Source organism: Glossina fuscipes, unplaced genomic scaffold, assembly GCF_014805625.2.
Source record: "Glossina fuscipes isolate IAEA_lab_2018 unplaced genomic scaffold, Yale_Gfus_2 257, whole genome shotgun sequence".
Lineage (NCBI taxonomy): Eukaryota > Metazoa > Arthropoda > Insecta > Diptera > Glossinidae > Glossina > Glossina fuscipes.
The window spans coordinates 9,356-29,359 of NW_023998600.1; the positions used below are offsets into that span (position 1 = coordinate 9,356).

A 20,004-nucleotide genomic window follows, 5' to 3' on the forward strand; every position below is an offset into this window, starting at 1 on the left:
CTTATGTCACATGCATCATATACCGAAAAGTCTAAAGAATCTCTTAGAAGACAAAGAAATAATAAAAGTTGGGATAGATCCTTCGGGAGATGCGCAAAAATTGCAAGAAGACTATGGAATTTACGTGGCTAGTACCTTTGACATACGTTACTTGGCCGTTATGATTGGGTGTAAACCATTGGGTTTAGAAAAATTATCGCGGTTGGTCTTAAACGTAGATCTTATTAAGCCTTGGCATATATCCGCTTCGAATTGGGAAGACAAGAAGTTGAGCGACGCACAAATCGAATATGCTGCTAATGATGCCTTTGCAGGAATAGAGATTTTTAAGCACTTATCTTACAGACTGAAGAGAAGGTACTCCCTTGAGAAATTAATAAAGTTTATTTTGCTTAATAGAATTATTTTTAATTTGTTTAGTAATGAATTGTTCTTCAGAAACGTTGACTTTGCAAGAATCAAAAGTGAAATAGAAGATCTTGTAGGATATCCTTTCATCGAAAATTTTGTACAAAAGAAGTAAGTGAGGTATTCACCAGCATCATTATTACCTGGCAATGACCCTTGCCGTCTTCAAGCGCTAAATGGTGAACTTTTGTGTGGCTTGAGTTCATCGAAAGCTGAGTGGTATTTGGAGGAAGGATTAGGAACGAAAGCATTGTCTAAACCATTTACAGTACGTTTAAACAAAGAACCGGCTTGTAAAGAACTTGGTTATCAGGCGCCTCATCTGAATGAATGCGCGATTTGCAGTGGGCGTGATGCTTTTGTACTTAGAACTATCGTGCCAATGGAATATCGTAAACATTTCCCAGGTAGTTACTTAAAGGTATGTTAAAATTGTTGACACTTTCCATCCTTTTGCTTTCTACATTCGTTTGCAGTTCGAACTCAATTTTATTCATACGATGACGTAAAACTTGTATGCGTTAAATGTGATCGCCTAAGTGATATATGCGACGTCCAAATTCACCATGCATTGAGCTTGATATGTAATGCTCCTCGGGGCTATGAGCAGGTAACTAAACAGGTAAAAGAGTTAGTTTAGTTTAATTGGAATTTTCATATATTATCAATCAACTTTAATTAAATCTATAGAGGCTAAAAGAAAATGAGTACGACAAGATAAAAACATGTCATGATTGCAAAGCTAGCAAAAATTACGAAATGTTTTTAAAAGTTTACTCTAAAGATTGTCGCACTAGTGAGGAAATGCTAAGCAGAGCGAGAGATTCCGATCACGGTGCAAAAGTGGTCAAAAAATTCCAAACCGTATATGGAGGTTTAAGAGAGTTGGAAATATTGTGGAGAAACCATTTTTCGGCAAAGAGAACGTCGTATCCCGAATACGTTGACAACGAATTACAAGGTAGTTTGCTGAACAAGAAACTTGAAACTTATATATAACATTAGCTTTCGTTTTTATGTAAATCTATAAATTGGAAATATGTGCCTGCAGTTGTAGAAATATGTTGGCAGCTAACTCAAAAGCGAAGGGAGATTCGAGTCTTTTGATTTTTATAAAGTATAAAGCAACCTGTAGCTTTTTGCCACTGCCATCCTCATTCCAAATAAATTCACTCATCTATGTGCACTTCTCTATTAATACTCAATATAACCTGAAATAATATCGGCCTCTATATCGGTGTATAATCGATTTCACCTAAGTACTATAAATATTATTCAACACGAAAACTAACGTGCTAAGAAAATCTACATAAAAAATCAGGAAACGTCACTTACATTTTGTTTTTCCCGAAAGTACCGACTCGCTGCTTTATTTTATTTTCTATATTTTTTTACACCATCTGCGTTTTCAGTTTAGCCGCCATTTCTTGGGTAACTTCAAAACCATGTCCGTGACCGGGTATTATGTATGAACACATTTCAAGCATTTTTACACGATTTGCCATTTGTCGTTTGGGATCTTCACTGCCTGCTTCCAGCCATATTCTTTCATCCAAAATATCTTCTTTGCGCTCAAATAAGTCACCACACACTCCCACCGTTTCGCCCAAGTTGGTATCGTTCACCACAACCGAAACACATGACATCGTATGGCCAGGTGTATGTAAAACAAACACATTATTCCCGTCCAACTGGAAATGTTCATTGAAGTTCCAATCCAAATAACGATCGCGTTTGGACACACAAGTACCCACAAAATGCCAAATGGCATTAGTGAACAAATAATTGCAACCAATATGATCAGAGTGGCCGTGGGAACAAACGACATAATGTATATCCTTAGGCTCTAAGTTATGTTTTTTAAGATTTTGTTGCAGAAGCTCACCATCCCAACTTGTCATTGTGTCTACCACCACGTTAACACCATTACTAGTTTCTATTAAAGTACTGCTGCAGTTAGCTCTCATACTATTCGTATCATCTGTATCGGGCCGTGAATAGCCCACAGATAATATTGAAATTTTATTGGACATAATTCCACGACTGGTTTTGAAGTTTTCGCAGTAACGTCGCGGGAAGACAAGATAGAGCAAGTTGTTGTTTATTTAAGAATTCAGAGTGAATCGATGACATTTGCAAACAATGCTGTCAAATGAAATGAAATGAATTTGCCGTTTTACATAATTTAAATACGTTATAAGTCGAAGTGCAATTCCGTTGCCTGCTTTAGGACAGAATTATTCTTTCAATTATATATCTCTTGCCCTAATATCCTATGTACGGATTGGGCCCAGAGCCTTAACATAATACCTAGCAAAAACAATAACGTTACGGGCGACTGGGGCCGAATCCAGTTTTAATGACGTATGGTGAGCGCGATCACTTATTTACACAATGAACAATGCACTTTCTATTTTGACTTGAAAATAATGGGTAAAAAAACTTGAAAAACGAAACCAACTAAATTTTGGTATTTTATCGTTTAACGTTTTTCCTTTTTTTTAAAGTGCAGAATAGTTTTCAACTTTTTGCCTTGTTTGTCTTAAGAGTAATAAGTAGAAAACGTCACGAAAGTAAAAATTTGATTACTTATAACTTTGTGTTGGCGTAGCTGATGTGTTTCATTTTGAACACGAATACTAGAGTCCACTAATAAGAAAGTTTGGAGAGTTATAGCTTTTTATCTTTCAACATTTTTAACTAAGGAGCAAAAACCTTTAGAGATGGTTTCCGTCTAGGCGTTCTAATGTGTGTTGATCGATTTGGCCCGCTTTAAATATCAACATGCATACAGGAGCTTCTGACGTTTGTGCCGAACTTGAAGTCGATATCTTAATTTTTGTAGTCAGTAGCGTATAAACGACACAAATCTAGACGTCAGTAAAACGCAAACTAAACGCAACACTCTTTCTCTAAACAAAAATTTTTTTATGTTCGTTCATTACTTATGAAAGATATAAAGTTGAAATTATCTACATTCAGTTTACGGAAAACTGTTTTATTTATGTGCAAAAATGAACAGAAATCGGTGATCAAATTTTTATTCTTCCACTTTTTTGTTTTGTTTGGTTTTACGCTTATTAACCTTAAAGTAAACATAACATAGCTTTTAAAATTATTTGGTACATTTCTCGAATGAAGATCTGTCCAAAAATATATTAGTTTTATAATAAATATTGTGGACATCGCGACGTGGTGGATTAATATTTTCTTAACAATACCATCGATTTGGATATCAAACAAAAGGACTTGGAGAGTAGAATACAACAAACCAAGTGCATTAAATCTAAATTAATTACGGCGGAAATTTAAAGCATAGAATTTTTGAGCATCTAAAAGAACAACGATTTCTTGGGTATTACAATCTTAAGTGCTGCAAGCTTTCATAAAAGTAAAGTCATTATGAAAGCGATCGGAATATATTTTCTCGTCACTAAAATGAAATTTTATTAAAAACAATTTTTTAAATATAATTTATTTTACTTATTATTCTTAAGTTATCGTGGTGAGGGGTTAGTAAGGCTTGGCCCCAACTGCGTATGGGTTTCTTACTTGTTTATTTTCTGTTTATATTTATATGTCGGCCTACCTGTTAGATTAACAGCGCTGTTCTTTACATATTGCAAGATATTAACTTATTTTTTTACTACAATCTGAAAATTTATCGAACCAATTAGATCCATTTTATACGTTTTATATTGTTTTAGATTAAACCGAAAGAAACTGATAATTGTTTCTTTCAATTCAACGATTTTTAATTAGTTCACAACGAAGTATACTTAGCTGCGCTGTTTATTTAACGTTATTCATTTGTCGTCATGTATGCGCGTGTATGCGTTTATGTCGTTTTAATCCCGCTTGTTACTTACATGGAGGGCGAAATGGCAAAAACAGTTGCAGTTGGTTGCAATCAACGTGTCTTCTAACACGAAATTTTTGCCAACAAAGTCAGAAAATATATAATTTATATTAAAAATGTTTTCTAAAATTTATCTTTCAATTACGGAATGGCTGCATACTTTAACCCCTGTGCAAATCGCCATACGGATCGGAGTTCTTATACTTGCAGTTTTCATTGCAAAAGTTATTGTAACCTCGCTTTGCAAAATGATCAAAAAGTACCTAAATTATTTAAAAAAACCTAAATGCAACGATATGGTGAAAACTTTGAAAAGGTGAAAACTGAGTTTAATTTGCTTGGCGTTAACATTTGCCATATACCTGCATTTCTAGTCACTGCAGCGATTATAAAATTCTAGGCTTTCACTGTGAATGGGTTACTGTAAAAGGCAAAAATAGGTCTGTGGCTATGTTGCAATTGTGTTCTCCTAAGGCTTTTTGTGCTATATTTCGCTTGTGGCGCATGCGAAGGATACCTAAAAGCTTAAAAGCTGTCTTGGAAGATGAAAATATTATCAAAGTTGGGGTAGACATCGTGTTAGATGCTAAGAAACTGGCAACGGATTACGGTATCAAGGTGGTTGGTGCGTTTGACTTGCGCTATATGGCACTTATGACTCGACGCAAACCAGAAGATTTAGATAGCATGTCACTCGCTATTCTTAATGTTAAGCTTGAGAAAGATTATGGTTTCGATTATTACTGGGAGGCCGAAGAGTTACAGGAAGAGGAAACCGAGTACGCTGCTAGTAAGGCTTATGCATGTGTGGAGATTTTTAAAAGCTTAGCGTTTGAACTAGACCCAGTGTAACTACACATTGAATTATTATATATGTATGTATATGTTTTAACTATTTACATAATTTTTAGTGATTTGCACCAATTTCCTAACGGAAATTTAAGCAAATCCCTATTTAGGCTTAATATATCCGAATTCTTGGATTTGCATTTCGGGGAATGGCGAAAAACTACTGTTCAATACTCAACCATACTCCAATCTTTGGAGGTATATTGTCCAAGCGATAAATGCTTGCTTCTTGCACCAGACGACGAGTTCGTATGTCTGGTCGATAAAAGTAAAGGTGAATGGTATTTGAGGGAACAGCTAGGAACACAAGTTGACTCCGAAAAGTTTACCATACGCTTGAAGTTTTTTCCGGCTTTTCGAGCAATAGGCTTTTATCAGCAATCAAATTCTCAATGCTACATCTGCGGTCACCCTGACGGACTGTTACATAAGCCTGTTGTGCCGATGGATTTGCGTGAATATTTTCCAGGTAGTTAATGGATAATTAGATGCATTTTTCAACCCTGATTTCCCTCCGTTGTTACTCGCAGTGACGTTTCAACTTTTTACTTGTCGTGATGTAATATTCTTATGTCCAAGGTGCCTTCGCTTAAGTCATGTATCCGATTTTGAAATGTATAACAAACTGAAAAAAAAATCGCTTGCTCGCTACAGCTCTGACCGGGTAATTACAAATTCTGCGCAAATACAATATTAAAATTTTAATGCTCGATCTCATTTCTCGTGTGTACAATTTTGATTTTTAGTTTTTAAGAACTAAAGAGGCGGCCAAGGCATTACTAAACGGACAAGCATCAGAAGAAAATAGCCAATACTGCAAAGCTTTGGTGTCGGATTATTTTAAGAGTTGTTTCGACGAACAACCTGAGATTAACCAAAAGGTATTGGAAATTGTATTAGGTAATAGAGTAACACATTCAAATTACGTTGCCGTCAAAAAATTTCAAGCCGAGCCCGGAGGTTTAAGGAAATTAGAAAAATTATGGCGTGACCACTTTTGGTCGAAATATTGTCCTCCCTCCTATAGTCATCAAGCTATGCTGCTCTGGTCAAAAGGTGATTAAAAGCGTAATATACAAAAGAACGAAATATATATTTTTTAATTTTAATAATTATCGATAGACTGCGAAGAACATTTACAGGTGCAGGTCTGCTGATGGCTAATATATATTTAAAAATCAAATGATTATGTCTAGAAAGAACATGAATAATTTCGATTAAACAAATAAAACAAGCCATTTGTACGTATTCTTCATTAGATGCGATAAAAAAATCATGAATAGTGCTTATTACATATGGGAAATAGTTTTCTCTCTAAGCAATAAAAGCATTGCCGGTAATTGGTTTGCAATGGAAACTGACTTTTCATAATTATTGCATTATAAACGTATCATCTATTAGAAACTGCATAAATTGATCAAATAAATGTAGAATGTATCAAACTTATGTATTTGAAACTCTTGAATTTACTCTTGAATTGAACCTTTTAGCCTATGTTCGGTAACAACAAACAAAGCCGACCACGTTTGAGCCTCACTAAAACTTGTTAAATTAATATTACATAAACAAAGACATCATTGTCACATTTGTACTTTTCGAAATGGATCCAAACCCATTTGATTATATATTGTAATTTGGCAAGTTTGCATAATCGCTGCATTCACCTTAAGACTTAATTAGATCCACTGTATCCTTTAAATTAATGTCGATATTAAGAATTAGTGTTAACGGAATGGAAATAGTTCTCTAAATTTATTTCTGTTTTCTTGCATTATTTAAATGTTACGTTTTGTTTTCAATATACATAACTGAATTGAACTCAACTCTACTTTCTTACCTTTCTTGTCAATAATTTGCTGTTACCTTTTGTTTACTACATGTTCCAATAAGAGACACAGAGGATTATCAGACGTCAGACCCGAGCACTTAATAAGCTAGGGTTTTTATTTCCTAGTATTGCTTTAGTTTATGTTATTTTCAACTAACTTTTTCTCAGTCGTGTTATCCAGCACGACAGAGTGAACACCGTTGTCCAGTTGGAAATAACGTCCCAGTAGCGATTACGTTTTAAAGCACATGCACTGATGAAATTCTTAGCGGTGTTGATATATACAGATTGAACCATATCTTCGGATAGTAATAGAGATTTTATTCTTTCGCCTTGCATTCTAATTTTTGTTTATTTTTATTGAACCATTGCTTTATTGTTTTATTCGTATTACTTTTAATTAAAATTCATTCAAAACTTGAATTAAACTGGATGTGAAATCCGTATAAAATTTGTTCTTTTGTAGTAGCAATAAGCTGAAAAATTGACCGGACATATACGATAAAGCAGAAAAATATATGCTAAAGCATTGCGAAGTGTTTGTACATTACGCATTTTGTCAAAAAAGCGGGAAACGTCAGTGATGAGTCGATTTCTCTAAGATACAACAAAACAGCTGCAACATATTTGCTCAATCAGAGTAAGTCGATAGCATTCAACCAATGCTGCAATTTACGATCAATATTCTTACGTATGCGTTGTATTGTCAAATTGGCGTTTTTGCAAAAATTGTAGTGGTGTTTATCATCAAAACCATTTACGGAATAAATCACACGGCAAATTTTTCAAAAAGCAAATTTGTTTGCTCTTGGCTTAATATGTGTGTGAAGTTTCCAGAGTGTATGGACATCTGTCCCAAACGCTTTGAAAGTGTTGCTTAGGACAAATGATATATTGCCAATGATATACCACACATTGATTTGTGAACAATTTCATCTGTTTTTTAATCGAATTCGCTATACCTACCGTTGATTTGTAAACAATTTCATCTGTTTTTCAATCGAATTCGCTATACCACCCATTGATTTGTAAACAATTCCATCATTTCTGGGGGGTATATGTGAGATTGAGAGCGATTTAAAAGGAGTTGTTGCCAAGAACTCAAAAATGCGTGGTGAAGATTTTCATGTTATTTATCATTTTGGGTACAGTATAATAAATTTTCCGGCCTTTGGGAAAAATATGGGATAAATTATTTGAGGTTTGAGAAGCGTTTTATCTTGAAAATTAGTTGAAAATTTATTATAAATCATAAAACATTACTACAATTTTATTCTGCCTATTCAACTTTTTTTACAATGTTTTTTAAAAAAGATTTTAAAAGTAAACATGTAGGGCTTTTCGATAAGTTAATTCAACCTGCATTTATTGGCAAAACATTACTTTTACTTTTTGCCCGAAGTTCATTCATTCAAAACTCACTGCTTTTAAAGTTTCCCACGTACTGCTTTAGCTATAGGTAAGTAACCTAAGTGATTTTATCTTAGGTTGCAAATTTGCATCGCCTAAAGTACGGGCGACAAAACCGCTTAATATAAAGATGCCTCAAGAAAATGACAATGTAATTTCCAGCTCACTCAAATCCTGACTTTGCTCATATTTGCTGTAATCTTTCCACCATTTTTCTTTCCTTTCATCCCAAAAATATTTTGAAAAATACATTTTTAGGATATTAAGGTGTTGTTATGATTTAACGACTAGCCGATGTTTTTGAAAATTTTAATTATGGAGAAATTTGATTTTAGCATGTGTTTGATGCTGTTTTTGTTGTTACAGCATGTAGTCAAAATTGCTAGAAATAGACATAAAAGCATTAAGTATTTTTGCAAAGTCTGCTTGCGTGAGTAACATAAAGAAAAAAAAAACATTTTTATTGAGTCGCTTGTGTTGGGGCAAATGAGCAAAAATAAACAAATCTGCCAATATTTATTTCTAAGGCTAAAGAAAATAAACGGAATTATAAAAATTCTCAGTTTACCGGCCGCATTATTACAGCGTTTAATATAATGCGGTTTAGTTTTGCAGCAAAAATTTCAAATCTAAGTTGAAAAAAGTATGACCGAAACTGCCGGAAGAAGAAGTCTGAAGATTATGACGAAATTGAGACGTAGTCAAAAAAATGTATCCCAGGGCTTTCAGTATCCTTTACAATATTTCAGTCGAGCGGTTGAAAAGATTTTAACAGTGTTATCTGCACTTACCTTGAAATATTTTTGCTCCTTTTCAAACACCTCACAAAGTAAATTTTTTGGTCGTACAATAAATTTTTTGGTCATATAATAAATTTTTTAGAGAATAAACGCATATTCGTTCTCAATCATTTGTATACAAATTCCATACAACTGAGAATGTCTGAATACGGTTGTTTACAATTCTCAATCATTTTGCATGTATTGTACGACTTTCGAGAATAAGCGCATATTTGTACTCAATAATTCAACAAGCCTTTGTAAAAAAGCTCATTTTTCATCAAAACCCTTAAATGGTGTCGGATACAAAAGATAGACCTGCTTGATCCGAATTTAGTATTATTTCGAATCGAATTGGTATCTGCAGCAAAAATCCGGCGCGCGTCCAGTCTTTGCTTTTTGATTTGTGATATTTTTGTTTACTGTGGAAAGCAAAGACGGGTATGAAGTACTTTATGTAAAGCTCATAATAATTGTATTGCAAATTATTATCCATGCATTCGCAGAGAAGAACACATTGCCTTGAAAGAAGTGTTCCAGTTGCTTTCCTTAAAATTGTCAGGTTGTAACGCGTACAGCTGGGGCTGCACTTTGTTTCGCCTGGTTAGCCCAGCTACGTTTACAAAAAGAATTAAAAGAAAATTAGATCTATCGGGAAAACTACGGATATGACCTCGATTAACAATACGGTTTGGGTCACGGGAAAGCGTTCAGAGGGTAGTTAATTATTGGTTGACAGATGAAAAAACGTATCGGGGAAGCGAGTTCGTCGTTAGACTACAAAACTTGCCTTATTAAATACAATATTTGGTATTATACAGCGTAAATGGGCGAGCAGAAGATGTTTTTAAACCCAGTTTTGAATACCGGAAACGTTGCTAACGGTTGCTACGGAAATATCCTTTTCCGCATTTTAAACGCTGCGCGTTATCATTTCACTATAAAATATACGAAATTATCCTTTTAATTTTCGTATTATTATAACATATTGTTACATTATATGTATTCGCTTTAATTCATAACAAAAACGAAAGGGAGCAGCTGTGAGTTTGGACTCTGGTCCATTCGTTATCAGATGAAAATTGTTCAAATTTTTCGCATTTGACATCTCAGCGGCTTATTTAGAGGGAAATATTTGATTTAAGCTTTTTCTTATTATTCTCTTTAGGGTAAATTTGAAAATTGGCCTAAGTATGGCTGTTCTCAGTGACGGTGACGGGCAGGAAAGAAGGAAGAAAAGACGAAGCAAAATATAGCGAGATGGGAGCCGCCGTCTGATGTGACTCCAATCGATAAGGGTTGTGCCTTTGCCGCATGACCACTCACTATAGCTATGATTAAAGTTAAATCTACCGGATTGAGATATAAACCCTCGAGCGCTGACATGGTCTTGGACTTGGATTCTTAGCTAGCAAACCCTAATGTGTGTACCGATAATAAATAATTCATTTTAATTTTGTTCAATCAGTAAATTTTTTAAAATTTTTTTCTATATCTGCTCCTTTTTAATTTAGTTTTATATATTTTTGCTTTTAGTTTATTATTATAATTTTTGTTTTTAGTTTTTTGTCTTATAATTTACAAGAGAGACGATTTCCATTTAAATGCAATATTTTCGATATTTAACCTTAAATATTCTTTTTTAGTACATTTTTGTGTTTTTTTTTTAAATTTCTTTTTAGTATACAAACAAAACTATAATCGTACGATTTCCTATATTTGTATATATGAAGCACATACTAAAGTGGAATGGTATATGAAGGGTTGAGTGAGTTTTTTTTCTTTCTTTCATTATATTGAGCATATTATTCGCTAAATCTAAAAAAAACTATTTTTTAATCGTACCACACTTTCAACTTTTAGTTAACACTCATTCATTTTTTCGTCATTTTGTCTAGTTTTTTGTTCATATAAATTAAAATAGTACCTAGTTTATGAGAGGGTAAGAGAAACCACAATTGGCGCTTTTCAATATACATACAATACACATATATCGTTGGGCCCTTACATAACGTTTTTTGCTTTAATTTAAACGATTTAATCCATGATTAAATAGCGTAAACGTTTGCGCACCATCGAATCACGTGGCAAAGAAAGAGCCCATTTTTTAAGGGCTGTTAATATAACGGAACTAACTACTAAAACAGCACCCAGCAAGGAATAACCGGTAGGTGTTTCACCAAAAAACATAATTTGCCATATAAAGGCAAAAACGATGTCGGCGCAACGAGCTATAGCGACGGGGCCGGCTTGTTCCATTTGTAAAGATAATGTTAAAAGAATTTGTCCTAAGAAGCTAAATATACCCAATACAACAACGAGCCATCTATCATGACCACAAGCTGGCCAACAAATGGCGCCAATCGAACCGCATACTATTAAAGTGTAGATTAAGGCGAAAGCACCGAAGTTAGTCATAATGACGGAAAAGTGTAAACCTTTTAAAGCTCTTAGTAATATATAAACATTAGCACCGAATAAAGTGGACGATATGGCAGCCACCGGGCCCCAGATGTCATAATTTTTGCCAGCATAACGTTCGCTTTCTAGAGCGGAGGCTGATGTCTCGCCAAATACAAAAGGGGGTCGAGTTATTAACACTACGCCCACCAAAGTTAAAACTATTGTAATCACATTAAAGATGCTGCACTGTTCTTTTAGGAATACTCGAGCAAAAATCGCCACGAAAACTGGTGTTGAAAATATAATCACACTGGCGTCAGCCAAAGGCATATGTCGAAACGCGTAAAAGCTAAGCATAAGGCCAGTAGTGCCCATAAAACAACGCAACAGTAAAATGACACGTTTACCGGCTGGAAATACCGGCTGACGATTATACACAACAATAGGTATGGCGGGCAATAAGACTCCAACAAATCTGAAATAGAAAAATTTTTTTCTTACCTTAATAAATGTTCATATACATACATAGAAACGTGCAGGGATAAATTTAATAACGTACATACCTAAAGGATGCTAATTCCATCGGATTTACATCTACTAAACCCTTAACTATCACAGAGCACAATGAGAAGAACAAGGATGATAAAGTTGCCAGTATTATACCTAAATACGGGCAATTCATTTGCGATTTCCAACGTGTTAATAAACGTTTTGTCGACGTTTCGCCGCGACGAAAACCGTCTACAAATTGATGTAATTCTAAATTTTCTGGCATATTTACACCTACAACATTTTGTAAACGTTCCTAAAAATGTGATTAAATTAATTATATTGTTATTATTGTTACAAAAAATTAAATATTGATATAAGAAACCTTTGAAAAATCGATTGTTTTTCCTTTGCTGTTGCCTTTAATAACTCTTGGCTGTTATATTTTCTTCTCAGGGAGAATTTTAAGAGTTGCATACGTTTATTTCTTGTATAGTTTTTGATTGAATAATATTCCTTCGTTAAAAATCAAAGAAATCTTCTTAATTTTATTTGATTATTGAGTTTAGGTTTTGATAAAATGCAGTTAAACACATTTATTTTAAATATTTTTCTTAGGTATTTTTAAAGAAGAGGAAGACTTGTTCTTCCGTCAACAAAATAACTGTAAACTTTCTTTTTCATTACTACCGTCACAAATAAGAGTCGAATAAGTAAACAGAAGACAGAAAAACTGTTGGTTGCTTTTATTAACAGAAATGTTATCTTTACACTTATCAGCTGTTAGTTATTCCAAAGGGAAGATAGCTATTAATATTGAATGGTTATTTAAAAAAGAAGAAGAACTGGCAAAAAACCAAAACTAGTGTTAATGTAAAATGTAAACTCTTCCTCTTAATTTTTATCTATTAAAATAGCAGTAAAACTGTTGTAAAGAAAACTTTCTTGGCATTTTTCTCGTTTTTGTAATTTTACACAAAGCGGTGGTATTTTTATTTACCTTCTTTTTTTTCTGTTTTATATTTAATATAAATAGTATTTGTATTATATAAACTATTTATTTATTTATAGGTATATATATATATATATATATATATATATGTATATATATATTTGTTGTTATTTTTTCACAAATAAGTAAATAAAATATGATTTGACTTAAACTTTGCTTTTGCCATCTTTCATATATTTTTTATTTTCTTTTAATTTTAAATATTTTTTTTAGTACATTAATTGGTTTCCAAGCAGGGCAGTTTGACATCTAGGTAGAGAGTAATAGTATTTATTGTTAGCATTATAACAAAGCAATAGAATATTTTCGTTTTTATTTTGCAAATTCGCTTGAAAGTTAATTTTATGTAAATATCTTTGCATATGTTAGAAGATGTATACGCGTGTACGTACTTATTAATATAAAGACTGAAATCTATAGATGGGTAGAATAATTAACGGTGTTGTTCGAGTTAAATAATATTTTAAAAAAGAACATTAATTTTTTTTTTTTTTACATATATATTTTGTAATCAGTCTTTAGACGAAAATCAGAAAAATTATTGTATAGATTTTAAAGAAATTTATCTAAAAGAGATTTATATAGAATAGTGGATGTGCGTTGATGTATGACTGAGTTGAGCGTAATGAGTTTTAGATTTGAAGTGTAGTTGTTTATGAAAATGATTTTATTTATTTATTTATTCTTTTTATGTATATTTATATTTTTAAGGTAAAAAGATATGTTTATGCGAGTGTAAGGAAAACGTTTTGATGGTTTTAAAGTTTTAAGTAAAAAGCTTTAGTGTTGTTATTGTTGTCGATAAATTTTAAATTTTATTTTACCATAAATGGACGCAATATCAGACTTTTTTTTTAAGTATATGTGTTGTCTTTTTAAATACATTATAATTGAGCGTTATCCAACAAGTTGAAAAATAAATGCATATTAGGCAGATGATAGTTGGAGTGAAAAACAAGTAAGGAAGTTACGTGCGTCTTACTGCTAACCTTTGGCGCCCAGTGTGTCGTACGAGCATATAAAAATTTTAATTAATTGTAAGCATACTTTTTCGGTGACGAAAATCATTCTTAAATCCCTATTGGATTTACTTATAAATATTACAATAAATTTAGGAGGACCACGCCCTTTAACATAGTTACAGATTTTCATCTGCTTTTTTGCAATGGTAAACCAATCAACAGCGCACAAGTGGAAGACAGATAGACGGATGCAAGCGGCTGGGTTTGATTGCGAGAGTGATCTGATTAGGGAATAACGGGATAGGCTGGTTGCGATGTTATTATTGTCTTTTTTTCGAATGCGAGAACTCTTCAGCTGTTTGAAGTAAAGATGCACGTAATCCTTATTCCCTTATATGATTACAGATATGTTTTATATAACTTCGCTAAAGATTCTCACCATCAAACAATGGTTTGCTGACAAGTCGCGAGGACTTGTCAAGATCGAAGGAGATGGCTAATTGAGCCGATTATTTTCGGTACTTTACTGTTTTGTGCCTGGATGTTTATGTCGCAATTTTACTTTGATGGCGTGGTGGCTAAAAGCGCATTGTTTCCTAGCATTTGATATGAAATACGAGTTGATTAACATCAGCATTTCAGTCTTCGTCAAAGCTAATGTACGATAAATTCATGCATTATCTCATTTAATGTAATAGACACAATTAGTCGTGACGTTCGCTTCCAAGTAGGAGGACTTCTAGGCAAAGACTATAACATTTCAAGGGCGTTAGCCTGCTCTGTCGAGTGGTTGGAATTGTCGCCCCGCTTTGGCGTACATATTATCCAAATGTAACATTGTGCCGTCAAATCATTTACATTTGTCCAGCATTCGGAATTGAAGCTCTAAACAGGCCTGGCCATCGATTCATGAACACATGTCTCTAAAACCTGCCGGCAAGTCGCACTAACGATGCCATAATTGCGAAATCCTTATTCCCTAATCAATAATATTGATTGCTTGTAGGAAGCCAAAACACAGAGGTAAATAAATTCCAAATTTTACACCGACGAAGAATACATATTTATGCGTTTTTACGGAATCTATGAGTGATACATTCCGAGTGAAGGTATATAACAAAGACAGAAAGATTATTACAATCGATCAGTTTCACTGTGAATGTCCTTTTCTTTCCTATTTCCCTTCATTCAGATATTTAGTAGCGAATCGTAAGTTTGTCATCTGCTTTTCCTTTATTCTTATCATCAAATAATTTCTAACATTTGCGAATATATGCGGAAGGTGAACGAATAATTACACCCCATACCATTTTTCATACGGAGTATATTAAGTTTTGCGGATGTAAGTCACATGTTGAAAGCTTTAAGATAAATCTACCCTTTTTTTTTATCGCCTGTCTGTCCCTCTGATGTCTATTCAAGCCACAGATCGCAAATTTTTGGGATATTTTTATGAAATTTGCTAGACAAAAGTGGTTTGAACCAAAGGCGAACGCTATTGAAAATGGTTTGGATCGGTCCACTGTAACGACTTTTCAATTATCAAAATTTCTCGACAAAAATCGCTCCGACAGTATTTGGACAAATTAAATTGGTATGCAAAACACGGTTCGCCTGTGGAAAATTTCTGAGCCCTCTTTCATACAACCATTGCTACGAAAAAAAGGCATAATTTTTTATATTTATATTTTTTATATTATATAACTGACATAGAAATCAACCTTAACGAATTTGGACCATGTAGGTATTATATTTTGGATAATACGGTACATAAGGATTCCTTCAATATACGTGCGTTCACGGAAAATATCCTTTTGCATGAAATTAATGTGTGGCTTTCGGTGTACTACTGAGAATATTAGTCGGCTTTGTCCGACTACAATGTTCTTATTTGTTAGTAGTGAAATAAATTTAATTTGAATTTGTCATCTGATTTTCCTTTATCCTCATCATCAAGTAATTTATAGCATTTACGACTATATTCGAGAATTCAATGAATAATTTTGAAAAGATATTTTAATTACTTGTAACGGCAACCGATCTTTTGCCGTTTTCGCTCACTGCTTTTGAGGCTACGTTGCGACAACTGTGCTGCTTTGTGCTTTGAGATTGAAAATTCTTCTAGTCTATTGTATAATTATCATAACATATCTATCGCACTAACTTTATATAGGTGTTAATATTTTAAAAGCCTTCAGCCATAGAAGGTCAAGAGGCGAAGAACATAGCGAACTTGTGCAAAAGTATTGGCGATGACTCCGTTTATGCACGATATCACATAGTGACAATAATTATAATATATTTTTGGTAAAAATTGAAATGATTAGATTTCGACATGCATACATAGAATTTCCATATGCCATATAGTCGAGTAAGAAGTGTTGTTACGCGTTAATACTTAACTCTTTATTGATATGATCTTTTGTCTGTAGCGTTCATTAAGTTTTGACATTTTTTCGCTTTTAAAGCGAATTCTTTTTTTTCTTCTTCTCTCTTCCAAACGCCATAGGTTAGAGCTTTTTCTTGCTATTATTAATAATTAAAATGGCTTTTTCCTGTAAAATTAATAAAAAGTATTTCAATTCAAATGGCTTCCGAGTTTTTTTTTTTGTCTTGTGAATATTGTCCATTATACTAAGCATACATATGCCTATATATACACATGTAAATATTTATTAGTCAGCAATAAAGTAATGCCATTAGGGTATAGAGAAAGTTTAAAAAAAAAATGTATATATATGTGTATATATATATATATATACATAGTGATATTAGTATTCGTTTCTGCACGAATCTTGAACACCCATCATTTAGAGCGAACGCGATAGCTGTCTGATTAGGCTATCAATTTGTCATAAAAATTAAAGTATATATGTATGCAAAATGTTCTTTTCTTTCTTTTAATTTCCTTCAGTTTGCTAGCATTAGGAAAAAAGATGGTAGACGGATTAGGCGCATTTTTAATTTCAAATTTTTATTTCAATTTGTGAAATAATTATGGACGGACAGACAGGTGTAACGTAAAAAAATTTTTGATATATACCTGTACGCGTACTATATTCATCCGATCTGTAAAATAATTCAATTTGGCTTTGTATTTGTATGTTTGCAGTTCGAAGATCTCCAGTAAAATAGGGAAAGACGGACGCACTTTTTATATAAGGGATGTTTGATATGTATTTCTGGACAGCGCAAATCCATTTTGAAGCCTTATCTGTGAACTCAAATTGAAAACAAGTTTCTTCTTTTCTATTTACATGTTTACGGTTCGACGAGCTCTACAAAAATTTAATTAGGCGGACGTACGCAATCCAACAGTTTTAATATCTATACAAGCGGTCTTTGATATGTATATTAAGATAAGTCATGACTCTTTCAAAATTGGAATTAAAGAATAGAAATATCTTACTTTCACGGAAAAGCAGACAAACGGACGGGAGCGACCGAATTGATTTCACGTTTTTTAAGATAGATTACTTCTATGTATATACAAACCCGATATCTGGGTTGAAACTGAAACTGCGAAGTTTTCTTCTTTGGCAAATCTTCAGTATGTGGTGTTGCTGCCTAAAGGTCGTAAACAAGTGCAATAAAAAAAATTTCTATGCTCTTATTGCGTGCTCTGATGGGTTTTGAAAAAATTCATATATGTTTATGCATATATATATATATGTTTTTTTGATAATAATTATATAAAAGCCTTTATGGTAAATTTAAAATTTTTCCATATTATTATTATTGTTGTTTTTGTTTGTTTTAAATTTTTGGCATATTTCTCATTTTTATTTCATTTTTTGTTTTTATTTCATAATATTTTCATTTCATTTTATCGAATATGTGCATTTAATGTAATGTTTTTTAAACTAAAATTGATTGACTAATATACATATATAGATAGATTTATATGAATTATGTTCCTTTGTTCCTTTTTTTTGTTCTTTTTTCCTTCCGTTTTGCAAAAATACATTTATGTATATATATTTAATATTTAGTAAGTTTTCATAGAATATTGTTGTTGCTTTTGTTTTTTCAAACGGGTACTTTATTGATATTTAAATTTTTTTTATTTTATTTTTATTTATTTATTTTTGTTTTGTTTTTTTTTTTTGCTTGGATCCATTGAACATTTTGTGTTTTCTTTTTTTTTTTAATGTGTGTGTGTATGAAAGGACGAGTATTTTGAAATACGTCACATTATGAGGTTTTGTTTTTTTAACGATTAGTTCATAAATTCGTTTTTATTTGTTGGTGGAAGATAAAATAAAATTTTTTGCTATAAGTGAATATAAATACGAGGTATGTTTATAAAAGTAAGGATCAACATGGGGTGTTGGTGAAACTTATCGAACATTTGGGTATATTGCAAATTGTAAAGCAACTTGTCAAAAAAGTATCGGGAATTGTATTTCAAAAACTTTTGATATTCGCTGCGGGGTCTTTATGGAAATCGTCGAACATCTAAAATCCAAAAAATTGTCAAAAAAGTGTCAGGGATTGTATTTCAAAAGAAGCTATTGAACGTTAGCAAGTTAAGGTTGTGTCGATTTCTAGAACAGTTCTCGTATTGAGTCAGTTAATTTGGTTTGCTTTTACAATTTCTTAACCATAAACCACTTGTCAAAAAAGTACCGGGAATTCTACTTCCAAAGTCGATGAGCTTGTTGTATTCGGAAGCAGGCCTGCTTTCAGCGAGATAATCACGTATGAAAAAGTTAGCTTTCACTATTGTATTCAGCTGTTTGGCAAAAACGGCTAAATACAAAAGCGAAATCTAACTTTCAGCCACGTGATTACACCTCAGCAGTCAAGACTACTCGGGAATTCATCTCACGGAATTGTTCATGTTAGTTGTGCTCTGGTTCCTCTCCCAATATTTTACTATTCACTAATTCTCTCTTCTTCTGTGAATGGAATTTCGTTAGTGAAGTTGTCAGAGTGTTTAAAACAGTCTGCAGCGATGATGTTATCACCAAAAGGAAATACGGTATTGACATTGAAGAGTCATTCTTTATCCCTTTGCCCTCCTGATTACTTTTTTTTATCTATCACTAACTCCTTAACTAATAATTTGAAATAATATACTACCGCCTGTAGGCCGACATAGGAGTTGGTGTAAGCTTATGGAATTGAGGTCAGGATCTGCGTTCAGAATCCGTTAAGATTATTTCTGTGGAATTTTTGGTTAAGGGAACAGTCTCAATAACAATATTTTTCTCTTGAATAAGTTTAGGTTTCTCAATGCGTTTGCTTTTCCGTCAAAGCTTGATTTAATCCGACATTATTTCTTTTTGAAGAGTTAAAAAGCCTATAAAAGAAAATTGAGAGAGGCCTTTTAAGAACTACACTGATAAATTGATTAAACATTGGCGTAAGCAAGTGATTTTAAAAGAAGTTATCCGCGATTCTATAATTTCTAGCCTTCAAAATAAGAAACTTATGGAAAATAAATTTCAATGGAAAGACCATGCCTTTATTGTACTTGTAAAGGTTGTTTTAATCATTTACAACCAGCTCAGCCCTCTTAAATGTCAAGCTGGGGGTTTGCATAGCTTGCTCTATAGCCAGTATATACATATCTAGTATGGATATCGAAGCGGAAGCTTAGTCCATTATTTGTCACAATCCAGTAGAGCTATTTCCCAGGCTTCCCCTAGATTAACTGGGTAGGTAAAAATCGTGGCTTACAAGGCAGTATTTGCGGGTCAAATTTCATCGCGATAGAGTTTACTTTGCTTTGTTTTACTGGCTACGGGCAGTGCCCATATTCATGGATTGGTCACATATCCAGTACACTGGGGCCACCACCTGCCTATTGCCTTTTTTCTTTCGCATACATCACTTCTTTCTGAACGTCGACGCGGTACGCGAACAGGGCACAAACTCCTGACTGATTGGTCATTTAAAAAAAAAAGCGAGAAAAGATGGGAAATTTTTGATACAGAAATCCGTCTATTCAAACCTCCCTAAAGGTTAGTTATATATATCGCAATGGACTGCTTTATATT

The 20,004-nt window shown here is 33.1% G+C and overlaps 4 protein-coding genes across 9 annotated transcripts in view; 2 read left to right on the forward strand and 2 right to left on the reverse strand.

The window, feature by feature from the left end:
• The window catches only part of LOC119642763 (metallo-beta-lactamase domain-containing protein 1), an 8,865-nt gene extending 6,330 nt beyond the window's left edge, over nt 1-2,535 (reverse strand). Inside the window, exons 1-2 of one of the 2 annotated variants that reach the window (XM_038042029.1) lie at nt 1,744-2,535; nt 387-1,022 (exon numbers count right to left, since the gene is read on the reverse strand). In XM_038042029.1, the coding sequence (XP_037897957.1) occupies nt 1,800-2,441 (642 nt within the window). In that variant the 5' untranslated portion in view covers nt 2,442-2,535 and the 3' untranslated portion in view covers nt 387-1,022; nt 1,744-1,799. Of the gene's footprint in view, nt 1-386; nt 1,023-1,743 lie in introns of those variants that run through there. The other variant, XM_038042031.1, reaches the window with a different exon arrangement.
• Nucleotides 7-1,640, forward strand: LOC119642764 (exonuclease 3'-5' domain-containing protein 2-like). 3 transcript variants are annotated; one of them, XR_005248125.1, is made up of 4 exons: nt 7-357; nt 421-829; nt 885-1,030; nt 1,099-1,363. XR_005248125.1 is itself a non-coding variant. In XM_038042033.1 (4 exons), the coding sequence occupies exons 1-4, from the start codon at nt 791-793 to the stop codon at nt 1,428-1,430; spliced, it is 459 nt and encodes a 152-aa protein (XP_037897961.1). In that variant the 5' UTR covers nt 731-790; the 3' UTR covers nt 1,431-1,640. The 3 variants fall into 3 exon arrangements, 2 of the variants coding, with proteins under 2 accessions (XP_037897961.1, XP_037897960.1); XM_038042033.1 differs by lacking the exon at nt 7-357 and adding an exon at nt 1,414-1,640 and having other exon boundaries at nt 731-815; nt 1,099-1,369; XM_038042032.1 differs by lacking the exon at nt 7-357 and adding an exon at nt 1,439-1,640 and having other exon boundaries at nt 731-815; nt 1,099-1,369.
• Nucleotides 2,536-4,300: 1,765 nt separating the features above from the next.
• On the forward strand, nt 4,301-10,926 carry LOC119642760 (exonuclease 3'-5' domain-containing protein 2-like). 2 transcript variants are annotated; one of them, XM_038042024.1, is made up of 6 exons: nt 4,301-4,583; nt 4,642-5,115; nt 5,179-5,585; nt 5,647-5,780; nt 5,863-6,172; nt 10,816-10,926. In XM_038042024.1, exons 1-6 carry the CDS (start codon nt 4,384-4,386, stop codon nt 10,899-10,901), a joined length of 1,611 nt encoding a protein of 536 aa, XP_037897952.1. In that variant the 5' UTR covers nt 4,301-4,383; the 3' UTR covers nt 10,902-10,926. The 2 variants fall into 2 exon arrangements, with proteins under 2 accessions (XP_037897952.1, XP_037897953.1); XM_038042025.1 differs by lacking the exon at nt 10,816-10,926 and adding an exon at nt 6,239-6,487 and having other exon boundaries at nt 4,303-4,583.
• Nucleotides 10,927-11,145: 219 nt separating this feature from the next.
• LOC119642761 (solute carrier family 35 member G1) lies at nt 11,146-12,612 on the reverse strand. Of its 2 annotated transcripts, none has more exons than XM_038042026.1 (3): nt 12,411-12,612; nt 12,100-12,341; nt 11,146-12,011 (listed from the first exon to the last, which is right to left on the reverse strand). In XM_038042026.1, the coding sequence occupies exons 2-3, from the start codon at nt 12,309-12,311 to the stop codon at nt 11,171-11,173; spliced, it is 1,053 nt and encodes a 350-aa protein (XP_037897954.1). In that variant the 5' UTR covers nt 12,312-12,341; nt 12,411-12,612; the 3' UTR covers nt 11,146-11,170. The 2 variants fall into 2 exon arrangements, with proteins under 2 accessions (XP_037897954.1, XP_037897955.1); XM_038042027.1 differs by having other exon boundaries at nt 12,100-12,353.
• Between the last annotated feature and the right edge of the window lie 7,392 nt (nt 12,613-20,004).